Raw genomic sequence first — 17,013 nt, 5'->3', positions numbered from 1 at the left:
GCAGGTCATAGACCAAAGATCCTGTTCTGCCAGGAAAGGTACCATGGAAAACTTTGTGGAGACCAACATCATAATTTAGGGAAGAAAGAAGGAAAAATCAGGTATGCTTCAAATTACCTTCAAATATTCAAAGGAATATCTTGACTGGTTATTAATTATCACACATAGCTGGATTTAACCGTCCATGTAATCTGAAATCCAAGCTACTGACATTAAATGGATTTGAACAGATTTCCATTTAAGGCCAAAATCTGTGCCAAAACCTAAGTCTAAGTAAATGGACTTAGCATGTGTGTGTACTGGTGGAACAGGAGGACTCTTCTACTGCTCAAAATAAGCAGCAAAGCTCTGGCCTGATGAAATGAATAGGAATTTTACTGCTGATTTCAATGAGGACAGAATTTCAGCCCAAGAATCTTCATCTTCCAGCATGGTGGGGCTGGGGATATGGTCACAGTCTAGATATATGCATAGTTGATCTGCAATCCCAAACACCCTACTCTTCCCAACTTTCTCATCTCACCGCATTATGCACCGCATTATGCACAGCAGTGCTTAGAGAACAGAGCCAAGTTCTACCAGGAACTCAGATTGTGCAGGCTCTTCATTTTGTCTTCTGACCCAAGCATGCAAGGGACCCTCTGTTGTTGGGTCTGAGGAAGGAGAACACTTACTCAGTAGCTGATTAAATGAAAAGGCTTCCCCACGCCCCCCCAGCACGTCCTGCAATGCCCCATACACTAAAGTCATATACCACTACAAGCTGGATCGCAGCTCAGTGCATTCCACTGCACTTTGTCACGCTTCCCTGACCGATACTATGCCAAAAATGACTAGCTTTAACAGTTCTCTGGTGAATAAAAGAGCTTTTGCAACTCTGAAACAGAGCTGAGTTTTTAATTCATGTTAAATCTGCTTTTCTGTTCTGAAGGAACATTTTTAATGCTGCCTGTAATTCCCCTTCTGTGCTTTTTTCTTACTTCTGTAGTGACTTTTGTGAAGATAAGGGAAAAATTCAAGCTGACTAGTTTTTAAAAGCCTTTAAGAGACCTCTAAAATATGCCTGAAGGAAATAAAAATATGAACTAGCAAAATACAAAGATGAAAAAGATCCACATCATGTTCATATAAACCTAGAAATACATGGCAATGAGCCAGAAGATTCATAAGACAGCTACCACAGAGAACAAAATCCAAAGTACAGCTGGACTACCCAAACAAGCATAGAGCAACATTATCCAAGATTTGCACATTTACTGTTTATTTACTCAGTACCCAACTGAGCACAATCTTGTGGAATAATACAGACTGCTCCTGCAAACGTCGCTTCTACTCAGATACTCTAAGTACTTGTAGTTATAGCCTATGCCATAAGAAACTTTCCGTTGAAATCTTTCATTCAAAACCCATGCCCTACAATTACCAAAAAACCACGATTATGAGAAAACTGTAAAATTAACATAAGTACTTAACAGAGTAAAGTGCTCATTATGTCAATGCTTGGCTCCCTTCCATAGCAGAAGAATACCAGCATGTTACATGTACACCCAAAAAAGGATCCCCCTTCTCTCCAAGCCAGTTAGCTTTGCTCAGCACATCAAGAACTGTTGCCGGTTCCAGCCCATTTTTGGAACAGAGGGTTTCACTATCCAACCCCACCTCCAGGCTGACCTGGAAATATGCCTGCCCCGATTGCTACTTGCGTATGGAAATAATAAAACTATTTTTACATGAAAAGCAAATCCTTTATTTTCCCAAAAGCAAGAACTGCCATTGCAACAAGCATAGAAGCCAGGTGTTTAGAATAGAGAAGGGTGTTACCTGCAAGTACGAAAAGCAATTAAGCCTTGTGAACAGAGCATGTGGGCAGGATGAGAGGTTAAGCAGGACTTTAGACAGCAAGCACACAAAAAACATTGGAAAGAGGGAAGCGGGGAGGAGGAGAGCAAGGCAACCCGGAGCTTTTAAATTCAATAGGCTGGGAAGGTGGGGAAGACACCTCTCCTCCTCTGCGGCGCCTGCCAGCTAGAACAAGCAGCAGTCACTCACTGTTGGGGGGCACTGCTGGAAACCCCACACTGCTTTCCGTGGTGTGCAGGGAGCAGCTCTGGCTCAGGCTGCTGTTTCTTCCACACTGCAGAGCTAAAAAAAAGGGCCTTCTTAACACCCAAGCACAAGCCCTTGCTGAACACGCGCTGGCTTCAGTCGCGCAGGCAGCTTGGGGCTGAGACACCAAAACAGCACTCCAGTGTGCATGATTAGGATTTTCATCCTCAAAAAGTACATCCAATTTTTAAGGCAGATACTTCATTAGCACTGACATTCCTCCAGTTAAAACAACCAGTTTGCTACTAATGGCTGACTTCAGCACTACCAGCTCTGTGACCTGATTGCCCTCCTCCCCAAGTAAATGCCAAACATCATTCTCTCTGCTCACACATCCAGTTCCTGCTTTTTAGCAGGGGCTTCATCCTTGTTATGCTTGCCATTTGCCCTCATGATTGTCAGTTACCACTTTCCTCAGCAGTAATACCTCCTCTATCCATTAGCTGCCACAATCTAAGAGTCAAAAAAAACCAAAGAAAAAAGGAGGGGGGTAAAACTTAGTTCCATTGAGCCTCTTCCCAGACTGGGAAACCACAAAACTACTATGTGGAAGTGGCAAAACAAACCAGATCTGTGGTCTAGTGGCAGGGTTTTCCCCAAATTCATGGACTCAAAACTTTGTGTGCAAGGAGGGTTGATGGTGCCTGGCTAGTTTGACTCGGGGTTTTGTCCAGTGCTGGGCAATGGTCCTATTTCAAGGTAATAGGAGAGAGGAAGAGATGGAAGTTTTATGCAAGTAAAAAGTAAGGTAACTGGCCTCCCCTATATGCTGTGCTAATGCTACGGCTGCTGTTGTTTGGCCCACATAGGGCAGGGTCACAACTGAGTTCAAACTCCAGTAGACAGTGGAGAGCTTGGGAGCACAAACCCTCCTCCACGAGGCAAGAGGAAGAAAATGGCTCTTTGCAAAAAAACAAGGAATCCTGTTAAACACATAGCGCTGCCATTTGCCCAAAATAGCATTCCTGGAAATGCTGAACACATAGCAGGATGTTCTGACCTTCCCAGGCATCTGGGAGAAGGCAGCGCTATCTCCAACACCGGAGCTCTGCCACAGACTGTGCTGCAGCTCAGACTCTCCTCTGCCTCCTGAACAGAAGTGTTCCAGGCTCAGGAGGCAACAGCTTCTCCCTGGCAGTAAATCTGAGCACCCATTTCTGCGTAAGTGTAGAGCATGGCCTGCAACAGCAAGTTCTCAACCTCCAGCAGTTTTTAACGCTTATGAACCACAGGGAAGTTCCTGGAAAAGTGGAACTGATTTGTTACAGAAGGTTTTACAGCACCAAAGTAGTACTGAAAAATACTTTTTCTAGGTTACTTTCATGTGGCTAAAACTCCTGAAGGTCCACTTCTCAGTAAACAGAGAGATGGGGGGTGGGGGAAGGCACACCAACGCAAATGAAAATTCTTGTGGCTTGCTTTTGAATTTGCTGGCACTTCTCAGTGAGGTCCTGCTTTTGTAGTATGGGGAGCTGGCTCACCACGTGTCCTGGCAGAGACTGATGGCTTTTGCCCTCTTGTAAACTCCTTCTAGGCTCTAGGTCTTCGATTTGCACTGTTGAGCACTGCACCAACATCATCGCTCCACCATTTGCATGACTACAACACCACACACGTGTTTCACAGGTTCTTCATAATACACCTTTAAGAAGGCATTCAATGAACTTAATGCTTGCATTAGAAAACATAATAAAAAGATTTTCAGAATGGGAGGGACGGCCAAGGTGCAAGAAATTATGACAGGAAGGAGATGGAAGTGAGTTTCCAGCATAGCAACTGCTGGAGCACTTGAAAGAAAAGAGGAATTCTACCCTGCTCCAGCACACAGCCAGCTGGTCCCTACCATGTCTGGGCAGCACACATTACACAGGCAACTGGGGGATCATCTAAAAGCACAATCAAGATACTGTGCTGGACAATCAGAAAAAACAGGCTCCAGCAAGGTGTAATGCATGTCACTGGAGAAAATTATGCAGCACTTGTTTGGAACTAGGACAAAAAGAGCCCAATATGGAGTGGATTTGCCTTGATTCAAAGACCTCTGTCATATGGCCACAACTTTTTGTATTTTTAATTGGGACAGATAGAGATTTTTTTCTGTTTTTGTAAACCAGGATACCCTGCACATATTAATATTTCCAAGGTTGCAGTTACATTGATTAAATTAGATTTTATGCACCTTTATCAGCCTGACATCTGGCAGGAAGGTGGAATGAACACAGCGACTGTGGCAAAGCTGGAAGAAAAGCACGAATGGGATAGGTGGCTAGTTTAAGCATGGAGTCCTGACACTGAATAGAAGAAAAGATGCAGACATGAAAATATATGGGGTGTGCTGTCAAAGTCACATTACAGTTGCATCTATAATTCTTTAGGATGTCACATCAAATCTAAAAAATAAGGTTGAAGCCTATAGAAAAGTTCTTTCTTGACAGTTTGCAATTATTAAAAAAAAAAGAATTTAGGGTATTCAGAGGCACATGGAGACAAGCATGTAGGAGGTGTTGAATATCACACATTCAAAGCAGTGGAGCAGAAAAAACAATGCAATAGGACAACAGGTAAAGGAAGGTATAGAGTTGAATAGCCTTGAAGATATTTAAGAGTTGATACAGTGGAGGAACAAAACAAACAGGGAGAGAAGGAAGTCGCAGAGCAGCAATGATAATCTCCAAGTCTGTGCTGACATTTTTTTCTGTTTTGAAATAACCCACATACAACGGATTCATAAATGGTGGATAAAATCCAAACCTAACCATATAAAGACTTATACAGGAGTGATTTTACACTGCTGGTTGTCCTACTGAAGTTAATCTCTTTGAAGTGCAAGAACTTAACTGTATTATCACCTAGTACGAGCAGGTGATAGCATTTTATGAACGTGAGGAGTAATACACTGCATCTTTGCATGCTTCAGCTGAAATGAGTAATTTACAAATCATGCATTAGAGTAACGAAGGATGTAGAAAACAGTTGCAAAATGCCTGGTCATTCAAGCAATCTACATTTAAATCTCAACATTTTTCCATTTACATTGCATTTATATTTCTCTAAATGCAACAATATGTGTCGCAGTAACAGTTAGTTTCACATACACACACTTACACTGATAACAATAAAAGACAAAGCAGCACAGATCATAGTTATTTTGACAGGCTGTCCCCACCATAGCTGTTACCTGGTTCACAAAGTTATAGGTACACAGCGTTCTTTGGCTTCAGCCTTCTGAAAATTAACTGACCTAGAAATGATTTTTTTTTTTTTAAATATTTTCATATCCTCTCCTGTTCTCTTCATCCTTCGCGTCCCTGGGGAAATATTTTTAATTGCTTGGATTCAGTTAAAATGAAGAGCACAAGTTTCTTATCAGGAAAAATCCATCTCTTGCACTGCAGGGAAGCAAAACGCAGCCTCAAACATTAGAACCTTGTTTACTTAGACAGAAAAAGAAATCTTCAGTGCAGTACCAAATCCTATAGATTAAGTTCTTTGCAAACAGCTGGTACCATGGAAACACTGCAGTTGTCATAATACATATATGCACATATGCATCTCTTGGGTGAAACCTAATTTCTATGTGTCAATTTGTATACGAGAAGCTTCTTGTGAATTGCCAGTGACAGACCAAATGGCAGGGCAAGACCATTAGAACAAAACCAGTTTTGCTGTGCTGCAACCCATAGCTGGGTGACCCCACCAAGATCAGAGCTGACAGAACTACCTCAGCAGAAGCCACGTGCTATCAGGGAAGACACATGTAAGTTCATGGACCCTGTAGTCCCTGAGCCAATTTGGCAAAGTGAGGATTTATTTAAGAAAAACAGGACTTCCCACCTGATCAAGCCCAGCTCCTGGGTATCTGAGGCACCACCTCTGATAACCTTTTCCTCAAGCTGCCAAATAACATTAAGTCGAAAATATTCCAGCAGCAACAGAGTTTTGGGTGAGCAGCAGCAGATGTGTAGAGCAGGCAGACAAGAAGAGGTTGACTGGTTGACTTTCACCAGGCTTTTATTTAAGCATCTTCTGAAGATGGGAAACTGGGATCCCTCTCAAGTCTGGACAATACGAGCCTGTTGCTGCTATGGTAGGATAACACAAAAGACCACAATGCCACAGCAACTTCAGCCTCTATTTTGGTAATCAGAGGCATTTTTAAACTTCCCCCCCCCCCCCCCCCCAAAAGCTAGGGAATTATGAAAACCTAGAAATAAGGACCAGCATTTTCCACTCGAAGCCTCAGCTTTAAGCAACATAAAAATGCCAGATCTAAGCAATGCTCACAATTATGTTATGAACATAAGCAGAAAGAGTGAAAAAAGTGGAATGTATTTCACATACTGTATACATGACTTATGTAAGGATAAGGCCCAAATTAACACAAACATCTGTAGCTTTAAGCAAACAGACAGGGTGTCTGTCCCTCCTAGAATATACTAGTGTGAACTGCATTTGTTCCAGCAGTACCTGATTGTAAAACATCTACTCTAGAGTAGCTATATCTATAGTGAGGCAGCTTGCAATCCAGCCAGAATTCTTTGCTAAGTCAAAGGAAAACCTGGGCCTGCCCAGCTGTTTGTTAAGAGAGATTTTAAAAAAAAAAAAAAAAGGCAACGGTGGGGAATTAATGGACATACCCAACAAATGAGAAAAACAGCAGCTGCCCACCAAGAAAACTCGACTTGAAGGTCTCTCATGTGTCTCCTCGCCTATTTTAGACAGCATTACATACATGCAAGTCACAGAGACAGCCAGTACCCAAGGAACAAAGAATATATGTACTGGAGGCTGATTTATGTTAGGTTGGGGGGATACACGGACAACACACATGAGACATGTGTGTTGTATAGGAGTTACCACTACCACAAGCAACTGCTGAGCAGGATTTGAATGCTGTGCCCAAGGGAGCACCACCAAGCTGTGGTCTGCTCGAGAGTGACACAACCAAAAAGCACTTCTGCTGCATTTTGTAGCACATAACCATTCACCTTCAGAGCAACAGTGGTGTAATCCTCATGCCTACCTCCTGGGCATGACCATGCTGGTCACTGTTTCTCCTTCCAACAGTGGTCGGGTAAGAATTCAGCCAGCATCTTGAATATTTCCAGAAAAGAGACACATAGTTGTAATACTACCATGCTTTCAGAAAATGCAGTCACAGTAACTTCATTCTGTCCTTGGGCAAATATGACAATATCTGGCAATTATACTTTATAAATAAAATGGAAGAAAAAGTAGTTTAGTTACCTTCAATTTATCAGATTATATTATTCAACTGAATGCCTGGCTACACTCTTGTAATTTAAATTACTATAAGCTCATGTACCTGGTGACAGGATTAGTACTTCTACACAGGGTACAGATGAAATTCCCCATTTTTTTTCTTCCTGTTAAATTAGTTTCAGTTCTGCTGATGAACCAATTTCAAAATGTCTGCAAAATAATTTTTCCTGTGGGTACAGCACAAAAAAAAGTAAGGATAAAGGACTGCCATTGTAAGTTACTCTGTATATTCAGCCATGCTTTAGGAAAAAAAAAAAAAAAAAAGAATCACTCCACAAAAGCATGGCACATACCTGTATATCACATGAGAACTAGTCATGGACTTTTATTTGCAATCTACTGATATTCAATTAGCAGCTTTAACATAAGCTTTTATTTAGTTTATTAACTATCAGAAAAGCATTCCTAGGTTGAATTAAATGAGTTCCAAATGCACATCTTGGATTACCTCTAAGAACTATAGCATGCAAAAGCCTTGCATCCAGTCCTTCTACTGAAATCTAAGTTTAAAAGTGTCATTCCATTTTTTTGCGAAAGAAAAAAAAAAAAAACAACCACAAACACAACCAAAAAAATACCCCACACCCCCCCCACGCAAGATGCTATTTTTCAGTCTCAGCATAAAATCACATTGGTTCCTCTCAGACACAAGCTGAAAAGAACAGCACAGATTTAGGCTTAGAACAACAAAAAAATGCGAAAGGAACAGTTACACCCTACTACTATTGTGATATCAACTTCCTGTTACAATAATGGCAATTTTTACTTTTGGTCACAAGGGCTTTTTTTGTTCAGAGACTGAAGTTAATGCTTATGCAGAATTTTCAGTGACACTGATGAAGCCATTTCCTTTTTTACTAAAAAAAAAAAAAAAGCATAGCTCAACCTTCTCCTGGCAATTAAATAAATACAATTTAAGTATCCAATGCAAGTTAATCCTGCACCCTGTTACAGCAATATATAATTTTATACTTTTATATTAACTCGCAAGCTTCTAGAATGATTATCTGACATGAGGAATAGGAAAGCATTAGTTCAACATAACTCAAGATTCACACTTATCTGCAGCTGGAGTCTGGCATCTGATTCCTGTTCTGTCATTTCAAACATAATCCTACTACCAAATTGCAATTTATTCTATAGTTTGCCAAAGAAGAAAGCAGACTAACAAGAATAAAGGGCAGAGTTTAAAACATACTGCAGTCATGTACAGTGCCATATTACTGCCCAGCTGCCAAGAAGCCACATCTTGTTATATGAAGGAGCACATGCAATCACCTACTGCTGCCAAGGAGTATTTCCACTACCACAAAAATGCAAGGAAAAAGACAAAATTCTTTTTCTCCCTTCTGCAGGACAAGAGCATACTCTAAGCCGCACTCACACAGAACAAAGCCAAGAGCACCTTCCTAAATATATTGCAGGAACTGCGTCATGACACAGAGGATTTAAGTATATTCACTAAGACAGTGTCGTAAGAAGTGACAGCAACGTAGGAAGACTGGAGACAAGAGAAATGGGATAGAAGGGAGATGTGTCAGCAGGTATCGGCTCAAGAGCAATTCTTGCTTCTTGCTTTCAGCCCCTGGAAAGCTATGACTTTTTTTCTGAAGCAGCTAAAAACTGAAATGACGTAAGGGGCTAACTTCAGGCATATTGGTGGGAAAACACATTCCCTTACATGCTTTGATGGAAGAACACTGGATGATACTAGAAACTTCTCAGAAATGAGAAAAAGGTTGAAACCAAAAGGGACGTTAGAAAGAAAAAAGTATAGAAAAAGGTTATGAAACAAGCTCTGAACACATCTAGCAAAGAGAAGACAGAGTGAACAACTAACCTTCAAATGAATGAGGCAAACGAACACACAAGAGACTGTTGGCCTGAATTATCAAATCTACTTCAGTTGCTAAAATAAAATCCTTCTCCCGCATTCAGCAGTGAGTGCCCTCATTTGAAGGCCTCTTTTTTTCTCCTTGTAACCCAAGCATACTTATTTCCTCCTGACCTGCAACATAGCTTGTAATGACTCTTGCTACCTTTAACATATGTCCCATAGAATAACCTAGGCAATCTTACAACAAGCTCATTCTTCAGTGATTTTTCATTAACAAAACAATCTGGACCCAAAACACCCAGAAGATGACTAAGACGTTCATCCTGGAGGTTTTGGTAAATAGCTGGACAAGCAGAACTCTTAACACAGGTAAAGTTTACCCAAGCAGGGGACAAAATTTTGTTACAGGACAGGCCAATGTTATGAAATTAATTATGAAATTAATTATTTTTGCTCAGGGCTATTACAAAATTTGCTGCCCTTCACCTTGAAGGCAAGCTGTCTTTTTAGACTTGTCTTCTTAACAAATTGCAACAGATATTTTACTACAAGCAAAACTCCAGCCATGCATTGTCTGTTACCAAAACAGAACTTTGCATTGTATCTGCTTCCTTTCATCACTCCATCACATAGGATGAAAAGTCACACTGCTCAGTAACACACTGCTAGATGGCACATGGATTATATATGAACAAGCATGACCTAAAACCCTATATAGAAAAGAAAAAACAGAATACTAATTCCACATGCAAAACATAAAAAGCACTTTCTGCGCAAGCTCTATTTGGCATAGCAAAATTTCTCACTTGAAGAAGCGCAAATACTTGTTCAAATTGAGATACATATTGTATTTCCCATTCTCAAAGTTTCCCAAAATCAAGCAGTAGTTCCCAAATCAGGGTAGAATCTTTGCCAAATGGGTTAAATAAAAAGGATGTAATCCATGAAGAAAAGATCAAAAGCATCCCAGAATGCAAGAAGGAGAATTAAAAAATCAAAACAAAAAAATCCCAACAAAACACAAAACCAAAACCACCCCACTTCTACAAAGTGAATTCCATGAACTCAGTGTAACACAGATGACAGAGATGGTCAGCTTGATATTCTTAGACACATTGCAGTACCCACAAACACCATTCCAGTTCCTTGAAAGACACTATAATTAGCGTCCAAAGGACAGATCTTCCCCTTCGGAATGTTCTGATATTGGCACAGGTAGGGTGTACATGTTTTATTACAGAGATATTTATAAAAGCCTCTGGAAAAAATGAAGCATAAGGACTTCCCTCTTTCACATATTCACAGTTATTCAGTGTATAGTAGGTGATGCACGTTACTGGAGGTACATAGCCTGTAAAAAAATCCTAAACCATCATTTTTCTTAAAAATGCCTGCCCAAACAAACTATATTTAGAAATCTTCACCCAGAAAAGGCACCCTTGCTCAAAGAAAAGAAGTTTGCTTGGGGGAGGGCGGGGGGAGAAGTGACAAGTGTGTAACGTTCCACAGTTCATCTAGAACTGCTGCAGTCCACTCTACATTACAAGGTCAGTGGCTGTTTATGCTCTAAGGAAGTACAGTAAGTACAGTACAGCCCATTCAGGTTGCTGGAATGTCACTGATCGTATGCTCAATTGCATCTATTCATTAGGAAAATTCAATCCACAGCAGCAGCTGCATTTACCACCACAGCCCAAACGCCATCCAGTTGCCCCAGGTGATTCCAGCAGTTTACCAGCCCGCAGGACAGACGCTCCATGCTCTTGTCCCTCTGCAGTGGCTGCAAGTTATACTTCCAAGCCCAAGGAGTTTTATTTACTAAAGAACAGTATATTAGCAGTGCTTTTGGCTTCAAGCTTTTGCAACAAAAAAGGTCTGGCCTTTTGCAGTCATGTTCTACAAGTTTCAAAACAATTTATGCTGCACTCATTATTTTTGATTGAAACTTGCTAAATAATTACTGTTGAAAAGATGACTTAAGCAAACAACAGAGAAGTTACTCCATTTGTTTGAGAAGAACTATGACTAATTAGGTACGTAATTTTGTTTTGTATCTCCTAAAAAAAAAGTGTGTAATCCTGGCTTCTTTCAGGTCAATAGCAAAGTCTCCATCAAGCTTTGGGGGCCAGATTTCACTACAAAATCATAAGCTACACAATGGCCAAAAAGAAATCCTTGTGAAAGAACATGGGTCGTTTAAAAGGACACTGGCAACTTCCTAATCAATTCAAAAAAAAAACGAAACGTTTTCACATGTAACACCTATGATGACTGTAACTGAAAGACACAAGAATTTTGTACTTACTTCATTAATTACACTGCATTTTATATACTTGTTAAGATTACCAACCAGCTTATAACCAACTTCTTGTCTGTGTGGGTCTTTCATAGAGCAAGAATAAAGTAATAAAATGTTATGGTGCTTCCTTTTTATTTAATTAAACCAATTTCAATTTCATCTTAATACTTAGAGTCACTTAGGCAGAACAGGGAGCTACAAACCCTACCTTTATGTTACCTAATAGACAACATCTTTTGTAGTATGTAAAATGGTGGTTGTTAAAATCTAACCATGCTACAGATATGCTAGATGAGTGGAGCTAATATGAGTAATAAATAGAAGTATCCTTTCCCCAGCCTCTAAAATTTATACTCCTTCCTTCTTAATTGTTACTGCTCCCCTTCACTCTTCCCAAAATCCTTATTGTGGCCCAATAAACAGACTGAAGAGGAATCATGATCCTTGCATGGTGTGCACCAGAACAGATAACCACAAGGATTGCTTTCCAGTGTTTCTATCTAGAACACCAAAAAGCATCAGCCCAAATCCAACTTGAAAATGGAGTTCACATAAGATCAAACTGAATAATGTTACAGCCATCTATTCATTCTTCACAACTTCCTAGAGTGCCATGATTAGAGCTTCTTATGACAAATAGCCAAATTCAGGACGCTTGCAGCCGTTAAACAGCTGATTAGTGTACCATGAAGCAGGATCAAGAGGTGTAAGATCTTGTACTCTGCAAGCTTGTGGTAGGGGAAGGCTCAAGTAGACCATTAGCTATTCATGGACTGAAATCCTTAACCTCTAAACATTTGCTCCTAGCATTTGAGATGGGGGAGAGGGGGCTTCAATGCCCACTTACCAACCTCACACTAGCACTGGGTCCAGAGGTAAATAAAACTGTCCCCAAAGAAACTGAAGCTGACTTCACTTCTCTCTTAAATCAGAGATCTGTTAGCTGCCTGCAGGACTACAGAAGCTGTCCATGCGGTAGGCATTTAAAGGCTTTGATTCACAAGCAGGGACAGGGTAGCTTGGGATGGCTGATTTGCTACACATCATGCTCTGAAACAGTTCAGCATTTGAGTCAAAACAGCTCAGGCACTAGAAGGAAAGGAAGAATCTAGAGGTAGTAATCAAGTCTGTCACCCTACACCATGCCATCTCCAGGGACAGATACCATTCACACCATCTCAAGAAGCTCCATTCATTCACAACCCTCCAGGACCGCCAACCTTCATATGGCCTGGACCCACATTAGGAAACCCAGCATTTTTAGCCACAGGACTCCAGTTTTGTAACCCCTATCTGGACTCTAGCCAAATGTGATTCTGCTTATGCTTAGGTTTGAATGCCAAACACACCTAAGAGATAGGCCCAATAATGCTGTCTCCAGGCCACAAGTCACAGCTAGGGAGAAAAGCTAAGTGTGAGGATGGAAGGATCATGCCAGTGAGGAAAAAAAAAGACAACCCCAACCAAAAATGTGCAGGAAATTTAAGGAGGTAGCAAAAATCTCCACATCAGAGTCAAAACCGGGCTCATTCTCAGTGCAAGAAGCAATACCATTGCATGAACATTGATGTCAAAATAGCTAAAGATATTGAAAACTTTACATATTACAGTGCGTTACACTGCCTTTAATACCAAGACATTTTAACAGGTGCTCAGGTATTTCTGTTGTACCCATTGGTTTAACATTTCTGTGCTGTAGTGTGCTCAAAGTACTTTCCAAGATTTCAGTCCAACAAGCCTGTTCTGTGTGTGAACGATTTGTCCATGTAACCTACTATGTGCATTTCCAATCCAGAATCCAGCTGTGCTCATTTAACCCTGGCTCACATGCACAGGGAGTGTTCTCATCCTAAACAGCTAGGGAAATTTAGAGAATAGAGTTCTAAAAAACACTGTGTTTTCACGGCGTGCTTAAGATCAGAGAAAATCCTTGATTTCTCCAGTTAAATAATTCAGTACAGCATCTTGGTTCACTTGACTAGGAAGTGTTTAGTCGTACTGCAGCACTTCTCATTGAATCTGCAACCTTCTCTAGCTCTGATTATCTCACATAGCATAAACTCTGTGGAATAGAAACAGCACTAATTAATGTCTACATAGCTCCAGAGAAATGCAGACTGTTTATAATAATGCCTGATGTTACTTTTGTTATACAGATTTAGAATATGGTCTAGGAGAGCCAAGAGACTCGCACTCTGCCATAAGTGAATGGAGCTTAAGTTTTGAAATCAAGGAAATGCCACTGAAAGCACTTTGGTTTTAAATCTCTCTGATGTATATCAAGGACTATAAATGGAAATGTTTCAGCTTGTCAACAACTGCCATTCAATCACACGGGAAAAAAGCTGTTTCTACAACAATCAGAATCTGAAGCAAAAAAAAGCACTTCATCTCTAAAAAGCAAAATTTTGAACTATTCCTGGACAGAGGTGAAAGTCAATACCAACACTGGAAGCACATGCAAGATGAATGCAGCTCAACACAAAAACACCATGTTCTGCACCAGGTGAATGGTCTTTGAATTAAGAATACATTCTAGCGTCAATCTTGGAATGACAAAAGCAAGCATCTCTGTGCCAAGTCCCTTATCTGAGACAGGGCTACCACCTCTTGATAGAAGCAGAGAAGGTAAGGAAGAAAAGGTGTGTACCCAACCACTGCTGCTTGCTGAACATCCAGCCAGTTCTGCCTGCTTCTGGCAAACAGCAAGTGAGCTTCTTCAAAGACCATATACTGTCTCTGTCATTTCTTCTAGTTGCTTCTGACAGTGAACTGAGTCTAGATGTGCTAGACAAAATTCCACCCTATTACTCATAGCTAAGGCTTGTTCCAGTATCGAGGGGAAAAAAGAAGAAAAAAAGAAAAAAAAAAGAAGAAAAAAACCGACAAACTACCCTGTTCAGCCTTATACATCAACTGCAGAAATCATAAGAGAATTCTAGTGGTCACGACGACTGTCTTGAACATGAATTAACCCCAAGCTAGACACATCTCTCAACAGCAAGTCCATCTACTCTGCTAGTCATACAGGAACACAACTGCCAGAAGAATCGGTGCATTTTGTCAACTGGCAAGCTTGGCAACTTCCATCAAAATCCTTTCCTCAATCCTGAGTATAAACTCATTTTGAAGGCAGTGACAATCCCCCCTCCAAACTCATACGTACCTGATCGCAACCTGCATTCACCAGTTCCTGGAGCATCTGTCTATTTACTTCAACAGCTGCTGTAGTGCTCGACTCATTAGCAAACGGCAGCAAAGAGTATCTAATTTCTCGCAGAGCTTTCTGATACGGTCCAAACTTAGGCGTTTGTCTCATCTGCTGCTGCCTTGCAGCATCCTTCCCTATTAAAATCTTAGGGTCCAGAGAAGTTTCACTGCCCGGTCCAACAGGTAGTCCCTGACCTGAAGATTTGGATGGTTGCTTTAAACCTTCTCGAATCTCTTGTAACCTTTGTCTGCTGTTTCCAGAATATGTTGTAGCAGGAAAAGTCTTTGGCCTCATTGTTAATCCAGTTTTCTCTGAGCATAAATACAGCTTTATTCTTAGGTTTTTTAAATTACTTTATTTCAAAAAAGTGTCACTTGATGGTATCAATTTCTTGTAAACATAATCCTTTGAAGAGAAAAAGAAAAGGCAAAATTCTCAAGAAATTTCTGCCAACGTTTTACTTCAACTCACGATCTTCATGTTTCCTACAGAAAATGAAAATCCTTGGAATCATCATTTTGCAGACTGACAGTGTCTGAAACAAAAGAAAATAGAAAGTACATGCAATTAAGTTGATACTGTAAATGCCTCTGAAGGGACAGCATGACAATTAATCAAGTGAAAGTGAATCAGTTGAACCTATTAAGCTGTCACAGCTGGATTCCCTTCAATGATTTTCACTTTATCTGTTTTCAAGAATAGGATTCTAAAAGGCTTTCTCAACATAATCAATAAATAATCCAGTTTTCTTTAAAGTTTCATTTTCAAAATAAATGAAAATAAAACCCTTAAAAGCTACAACGTTTAAGAATTTTACAGTACCTAACTGCAGCAAGTTTCCCACCCAATTGCATAACTAAATCCTGGACAAGCCTATCCTATTTCATAATTAGGGAAGAGTATGCTCATGAAATGTTTTTCCCCCACTTAAGATTTTGTTTGTTTTACACTAGCTGAGCTCAGTTTCAGAAGTTTATGAAAAAGATTTATAATGGAAATATTGATGACTTTAACCATAGCAACTTCTAGTATTTTAATAACAAAGTGAGTAACAGAAAGACAAGATACTTTGCCTTTCCACATGAATATCTTAGCAAAGCCTGAAGGTAAGAATTCCCCACAGAACTGGAAGGAGGAGGGAAAAAAAGGGTGGGGGGTATATGATATTTCATTAGCTGTGCCTTATAGGGAAGAAAGGGAAAAGAGGGGTAGATGGAGCTACTCATCCCAACACAGAAAAAAGACTTTGAGTCAGCTTTATGCACCTCTTCTGACATGCAGCAGAGAACATCTATGCAGCACAGCTGAGCTACTGTGCAACTTGCAATCTCTGTGCAGCAAGAAGTTACAACAAGAATCCTACCTTAACTAAGTCTTCGTGGCATCAGCATAATAGAAACATTAAATAATGGTGCATTTGGAAGAGGATTAAAAAGACAGCTTAATCAGAAATATCATCTTGCTATTGATGTTGCTTACGCAAGTTTGCTTCTCCTGATGATATTAGCACTTGCAAAGTGACTCCTGAATGGTGCTTAAGCCACTCTTTTGGGAAGGTTAGAATTTTGTTCAGTTTTTTTCAAATCGCAAATACAGAAGATGGTAACACACTGTATATTCCTCTTGGTCACGCAGAAGTCAACCGAATTTTTTTTTTTTTTTTTAAAAAAGGTGCTTCACTTCTGATCACAGCACATTCATCATCGGAAAGAGCTTCTCCAGAAAGTATTGTTCTTTATTTTCACATGCTGATGCTAAAACTCAACTCATTGCAACAACTCTTCTTGTGATAGCTATAGTATTTCCCAACAAAACAACCATTTCCATACATTTACCATCACTTCTCACCACCAAGCAAACAGCTTACTATTGTGAAGGCCAAGAGAATCTGGACACATTCACCTCTGAAGCCCATCACCACTTCCTCATTAGTACAGAGCCCACTTCAAGATTTCCTCTACAACCAAGGACTGAAATGCAACAGTGAAGTCAGAACCCAGACTCTTTTATGATGGTTCACCAGCTTGAAATGCAGGTGCACACATTAATCACTTGAGATACGGTCCACATGTTATGTTCTTACAATGCATGCCACATACTCCTATAATGGGAAATTTTTGTACAGTCTAACATCAGTCCAGATTCATGTCTTAGCTGAAAGGTGGTAGAGCTCTACGCTGAAAGCTCTGGGATCAAACTACTTGAGAACACATAATGAAGGGCACCCACGTCAACCTCTTTTACTAAGATTTAAATGCTCAGTTAACTAGAAGACAC

General features: G+C 40.3%; 1 protein-coding gene across 2 annotated transcripts in view; it reads right to left on the bottom strand.

Annotated features, from left to right (window-relative positions):
* Nucleotides 1-17,013, bottom strand: part of LATS2 (large tumor suppressor kinase 2) — a 52,355-nt gene that overhangs the window by 32,456 nt on the left and 2,886 nt on the right. The window contains exon 2 of one of the 2 annotated variants that reach the window (XM_075139939.1): nt 14,692-15,271. The exons of the other annotated variant lie outside the window; for it this stretch is intronic. Within the exon in view, the coding sequence (XP_074996040.1) occupies nt 14,692-15,030 (339 nt within the window). The 5' untranslated portion in view covers nt 15,031-15,271. The remainder of the gene's footprint in view (nt 1-14,691; nt 15,272-17,013) is intronic. 2 annotated transcript variants of the gene reach the window in all.

This window comes from Calonectris borealis, chromosome 1, assembly GCF_964195595.1.
Source record: "Calonectris borealis chromosome 1, bCalBor7.hap1.2, whole genome shotgun sequence".
In the NCBI taxonomy this organism is placed as follows: Eukaryota; Metazoa; Chordata; class Aves; order Procellariiformes; family Procellariidae; genus Calonectris; species Calonectris borealis.
Note: the sequence above shows the minus strand (reverse complement) of the source record. Positions and strands in the feature narration are given on the sequence as shown.